At 52.4% G+C, this 5,923-nt stretch overlaps 1 protein-coding gene across 1 annotated transcript in view; it reads left to right on the top strand.

The window, feature by feature from the left end:
* The window catches only part of LOC104506837 (glycerol-3-phosphate dehydrogenase, mitochondrial-like), a gene marked incomplete at its 3' end in the record, with an annotated part of 23,915 nt that extends 17,995 nt beyond the window's left edge, over positions 1-5,920 (top strand). Inside the window, exon 7 of the mRNA XM_010147928.1 lies at positions 5,862-5,920. Within this exon, the coding sequence (XP_010146230.1) occupies positions 5,862-5,920 (59 nt within the window). The remainder of the gene's footprint in view (positions 1-5,861) is intronic.
* Between the last annotated feature and the right edge of the window lie 3 nt (positions 5,921-5,923).

Here is a 5,923-nt window from a genome sequence, read left to right on the forward strand (position 1 = left end):
GTTGTGTACAGCGATGCGTAATTCTCACACGTCAGCCTTAAATTTGGTCAGGCTTTGGCAAGGTTTGTATATGCACACCAAGAAACCTTTCAGGGATGTGAAATCTATCCGATTTCATGTGTCGCTTTTCTTTACTGCGTGCGTGAGGTTGTCTAGGGCAAAGCTGTTGTAAGAGTAAAGGTATAGGTACAGCAGTATATTTATTTTAAAGCAACTTTCGGACTGTCAGCGCTTTTGGGGGTGGTGGGCGTCACTGTTGTGGTGTAATATCCCCGCCGTGCTGCTGGGTGGTAGGTGTTGGGGTGTCTTCCACACACAAGGGGCTGCCTGGTGAGTATCCTCGTTAAATAAGTGGAGCTCACTGATATGGGAAAAGGAGTAACCTAGAAGCAAGAGATGAATTGGCAAGTATTTAGTTTGCCTCTATCCCCTCAGTTTTTTAAAAGGGAGCAAAAAAACCCCCACCCTACTGATAGCTCTGGTTCCATTATGTAGGGATGTGAACCTGGCACTGGACTGTGGGCCTAGTTGTCTCATTCATTTCCTTCGGGGTGCTTTTCCTTGCGGAAGCAGCCTGGTAGGTGGCTCTGTGGGTTTGGCCTCTCGAGAAAGTTCATGAAGACTCACACCTTCTTGCACGGCTGATTCCCAACTCTCCGCTAAACGTGACCTCCACGGCAATAACGAGATATGCCTGATCAGGAAAACTGTAAATTGAGAAAAGGTGAGGAGGCTTAAAGGCTGCAAGAATTGGGCTTGTTCAGCCTGGAGAAGAGGAGGCTCCGAGGAGACCTCATTGCAGCTTTCCAGTATCTGAAGGGGCTACAAGGGTGCTGGGAGAGGACTTTTTACAAGGGCCTGTAGTGATAGGACAAGGGGTAACGGGTACAAATTGAAATCAGGGAGATTTAGATTAGATGTCAGGAAGAATCTTCACAGAGAGGGTGGGGAGGCACTGGGACAGGTTGCCCAGAGAAGCTGTGGATGCCCCATCCCTGGATGTCTTCAAGGCCAGGCTGGATGTGGCTTTGAGCAACCTGGTCTAGTGGAAGGTGTCCCTGCCCATGGCAGGGGGGTTGGAACTAGATGATCTTTAAGGTCCCTTCCAACCCAAACCATTCTGTGATTCTATGATTCGTGTCTGCAGCAGGGACCGACCTGCTCTTTGGAGCAAGAGTTCGCCAGGCCGCCTGTTAGGGCTGCGCTGCTGCGGTAGGAGCCGGAGAGCGTTGGGGGCCATGGCCGCGACGCTCGTGTGCGTTGTTATACTCGGCGACACAGTGTCAGCTCTTGGCCTTGGGGCGTCAGCCTGAACCAAAGTTACTCTCTTAGGATTAGGAGAGCTCCTTAAAAAGAACCCGGCAGGCACTGTGTGCTGCTGATCTTCAGCTGGACAGAGGTACGGGGAGAAAGCAGGCATTGGCACGAACGGAACCGGTGTTGGCACGGACACCGGGCAGAAGAGACCGGAACTACCAGAGTGCCGTATTAGCACCGGGGTTTTCACACAGCCCCACCGCATTGGCCACAAACGTTTTTGACAGTCTGTGGGCTTCCTTACCACTGCTGGCTGTGGTTCAGCGTCCATAAAAATAAAACTGAACGTACGCTGCGCGCACTGTGGGAGGATTCTTTTAGTGCCAACGGAAGCATTGTCTGTTCGTCTTCGAAGAGAGATACAACACTTGCTACTAAGGAATGAAAATAGAATGTGCCTAAATTACACATGAAAAGAAATTATAAACCCAGTGGCATCACTGTTGGTCTTAGCGTGGTGTAGGACACAAAAGGCCTTTACGCACGCAGTGTCTTCAGCAGCACGCAGCAGTGTGCCTTCCGAGCAGAAGGGGTTTTGTAGGGGATTCAGTGATAATTTAGTGAAAGCACCCAGGCCAGTGTTTTGTTAAAAGCCAGGTTGACTGCCCTTAACAACATTGAGGGTTACTGTGTTACACGCAGGTGACAATACTGAACAGTGAGACTGACCGTTCTTTCCATTGTTCATGCCAGAAATAAATAAGATGCTTAAATCCTTTTCCAGAGGTATCACAGAAGAGGGTGCAGAAAAACCTCAGCATGTTAGGTGAGTTGGCTCCTGGCTCTTCCAAAGCTGCTGAGGTCCGAGTGCCTTCCGCCCCGCCGTCGCGATGCATCCAGCTGAGCGCTGACTGCCTGCGACAAGCAGTGCTCACATCCAGCCCTCGGGTTGGATGCAGTGGCCTCTCCAGGGCAGGGGGTTCATGAGCATCTGTTGTTGGCGAATGCCACGGTTATAATCTCAGAGTATTGCCTGCAGGTTATCAGGAGATCTTTGGGAGCTCACTCCTTCACGGAGCAGGATGCTGAGTTCATTTGGCTTAGCCATTCTGCTGTTGTTTGATAACTTTTTGGCTTACAACATTTGGAAGGGAGCCCCAAGGCATCATGGAGAGGTTACCTCTGGTAGCAAGGGGAGTAACTGTTCTCTTTGTTGTGCTGTGGGGCGCTGGTGGAGGACGATGGGTGTGGAACTCTCTTAAGTGGGTGATCCAGGACCTTCCATAGAGGCTTTTGGTTACCTTCCTTTTTATCACACGACTGAGTCCTGTGGGGAGCAGCTGAGGGGGCTGGGGGGTTCAGCCTGGAGAAGAGGAGGCTCAGGGCCGACCTTATCACTCCCTACAACTCCCTGAGAGGAGGGGGCAGAGAGGGGGTCCGTCTCTTCTCCCAAGGGACAAGGGATGGGACAAGAGGAAACGGCCTCAAGTTGTGCCAGGGGAGGTTTAGGTTGGATAGTAGGGAAATCCCTTCCCGGAAAGGGCTGTCAGGGGTTGGAAGGGGCTGCCCAGGGAGGGGGAGTCCCCATCCCGGGAGGGGTTTCAGAGCCGTGTGGACGAGGCGCTCAGGGACAGGGGTCAGTGGTGGCCTGGGCAGTGCTGGGGTAACGGTTGGACTTGATGGGCTTGTTGTTTCTAACCTAAACAATTCCATGATTCTATGCCTCGGGATTCCTGGGTATCTCCTGGATGTGGTGACAGTGCTTGTGTCAAGACAGCTTTGCTCTGGGGGAGGTGAAGCTTTGGAGGTTTTGCTGTTCTCTTCTGTACTTTTGTCTTGGGTTTGGAGGATCTCTGTGTCGTACCTGGGGAGAATGGCCTTGAACTCAGAAGTCAGAAGGGTTGAGGTGCAGAATCTTTGCTTGGCTTCATCCCTCTGTTTCCCTCTAGAGCAGTAAGGATCATCCACGTACCAGGGCACATACTCATCTCTTTGAAATAAACGTTCCTGGTTCCAAAGCAGCACACCTGTAAATAGCTAATTTGACTTTAATCAGCAGAAAATAGGCTTTGTCAGCTGTGAATGGTGCTCTGGTAAGAACTGACCCAGCTGCGGTGCCTTCGTAATGGGGGGTGGGCACGGAGGAACAGAACCACTTCTTCAGGCATCAAGAAAAAACGACCATTCCATCTGAAGTGTGGGATTTTAAAGTAATTGTCTGGGGGAAAACATGCACATGGGAGTTGGAGGGCTTAAAAAACCCCGAAAAAGCTGTTCCCTAGCACAAAACCTATTGCGCTGTGAGCCGGTCGCTACCAAGCTGTTGCAGTGTTACTCTCCACAGGTGACAAGTGTCTGAGCTGGGAAGTCACTCTTCATTTCTCTCAGGTCCAGACGGCTGCGGAGCTCTGCTCGCGCTGCGCAGTGCTCTAGGGCACTGCGCTGTAGGACACGTCAGTCTGAAGCCGGTGGGGTTTTCTAGATGGGGAGGTAATCGGGAACTGGTTATTCCCCAGTCCTCTTCCCACGGATGCGTTACACAGGCACTGCGAGCTCCTGTCGGGCAGCTGAGAACCGCGTAACAGCAGGGGGTTTCTCTGGGCAAATCAGTGGTGAAGCCGGGAGGAGGAGGTGAGCTTGCAGGATTCGGACAGTAGGACTTGCCGTAGGCCAGCGCGGGTCTTGGCTAGCGCCGCAAATCGCGCCGTCTCCCTGCATGGCGCCCCGCGTCAGCCAGAGGCCAGTTCCTGTCGGGTACCCCCCAGGCACCGATGGCAAGAGGCTGGTGGAGGATCAGAAAGGAGCCAAGGAAACCCCTGTGGCCCTGGGGTTCTGCAGCAAAAGAGCAAATCCCACGGCACGGCAGCGGGCACCCCAGGGTTTCATCTACCATGGATGTACGGCTGGAGGGTGCCGTTGGTGCTGGGTCACTTGTCCTCTACAGCCAGGATTTGCAGTGTCCTATGGGTCAGGCTGTCCCCGAATCGAGCTGCCCAGTAAAGGGGCGTCTCCAGAGCAACGCGCCCTGACAGCCTTCGGCTTTGGGCTGGGGGAGTGCTTCCTGGGTGACTCCGGAACGTGATCCATAGTCTGCTTTACAGAAGCAGGTACTGTAACGCAGCTTGTCCCTGTTCTTTGTCTTTTTCTGCCTCGTGCTCCCTCCATACTCGCGATTCAGCTAACCCTGCGTTGAAGCGCTCGGCTTCCAGGTGAAGCTCCCAAGGTCGCTTTACCCGTGCCCTGGCGCTGCCGCGGCACAAACGTCGATGCGTGCCTTTAGTGACTTCCCTGCCACGTCTGACGGGTGGTTTAGGCTCGCGCATCCCGGGTGATGGAGCATCCCCAACTTTCCTTGACATCTCGCTCAGTTGTTTTGCTGTTCTCTTCTGCACTTTATTCTGGGCATTGTGTGCTCAGTTGAGCTGGAGTTACTGTTGGTTTCTTCATCGGTGCTTTATCATGTTCCCGTTGCGGGAGGCTTTGCCTGTTTCTCCCCCGCAGCTGAAGACTGATGGCACTGGGTCGTCTGGGCTGCCTTGGAATGAGCCGTCTGGGGAGGGGAGGTGCTGCCTTCGAGGCCATTGATCCCATCTTTATAACTTTGCCCTTTTAGCGAGGAACAGATTATTTGCGCAGCCGTTGGAGATGGCACAGGCAGAATCAGAAGGACCAAACTTTACATAAACCATTTATACTGAACGTTGGGAATGCTGGCAACATAAATCAACAACAATATCTATTACCCATTTATCACTTTATCAGTATTATCTTCGGTAGAAGTGGTCCGAACACGTGGGGAAGTGAACCGAAGCTCGGGAAGTTTAGCCCTCTCGTAAATTAATTATTCAGGACACACAGAGCCTGGCCCCTTCAATGTATAGTAATTCTTGCGAGCCAGCATCCAGGACTTTAACTTCAGTGGCAATAATAAATAGGAAAAGTCTCAGGTGAAGCCAGTATTTCGATGTAATTAATCATCTTCCCCTCACGGTCCCTCCGCCTCTCTCTTGGTTTTCTTTAACGAGGGAATTTCAGTAATAAATCTTTAATGATATATGTTAAGAATCCTTCATTAATTCTTGTCTGCTTACTTCTCCCCTTTTTTTTTTTGGATGCTTTTCTGTTGTACGTTGGGAAGTTAAAATGCATTTACAAGAAAAAACAGTTACGGAAAGCTTGTGATGTGGCCCAGTCTCGGAAAGGTTTCTCGGGTGCGGAAGGTAGCACGTTCCTGGTAGGAATTGTTGGCTAGTGCCGCTGGGACTCTGGAAGCAAAGTGTGGGTGCCGTGACAGAAGGACGGCAGGATTGCATGGGAATAGGTGAAGAAAGTGGTCTGCCCTCCCCTAAACGGGAGGGGAACGAGGAGTCATTCTGGGATTCGTGGTGAGGGAAGGCGGTGTGGGAGCACGGCTCAGCCTGCTGCCGCCGGTGCGGCGGTCGGAGGGGATGTGTCTTTAAATAACTCGTTAGACGCGAGCAGCCATCACGCCTATTCAATGTGACAGGGACAGATGTGACAGATCGGTTGTGACACACTTCCATACCACGAGTCCGTGGCTGGAGGTGACTGGTGTCCTTCCCCCGGTCCCGTCCCCGCTGCAGGACAGCACAACGACGCACGGATGAACCTCGCCATCGCCCTCACTGCTGCCAGGTACGGCGCT

This window comes from Eurypyga helias, unplaced genomic scaffold, assembly GCF_000690775.1.
Source record: "Eurypyga helias isolate BGI_N326 unplaced genomic scaffold, ASM69077v1 scaffold6180, whole genome shotgun sequence".
Lineage (NCBI taxonomy): Eukaryota > Metazoa > Chordata > Aves > Eurypygiformes > Eurypygidae > Eurypyga > Eurypyga helias.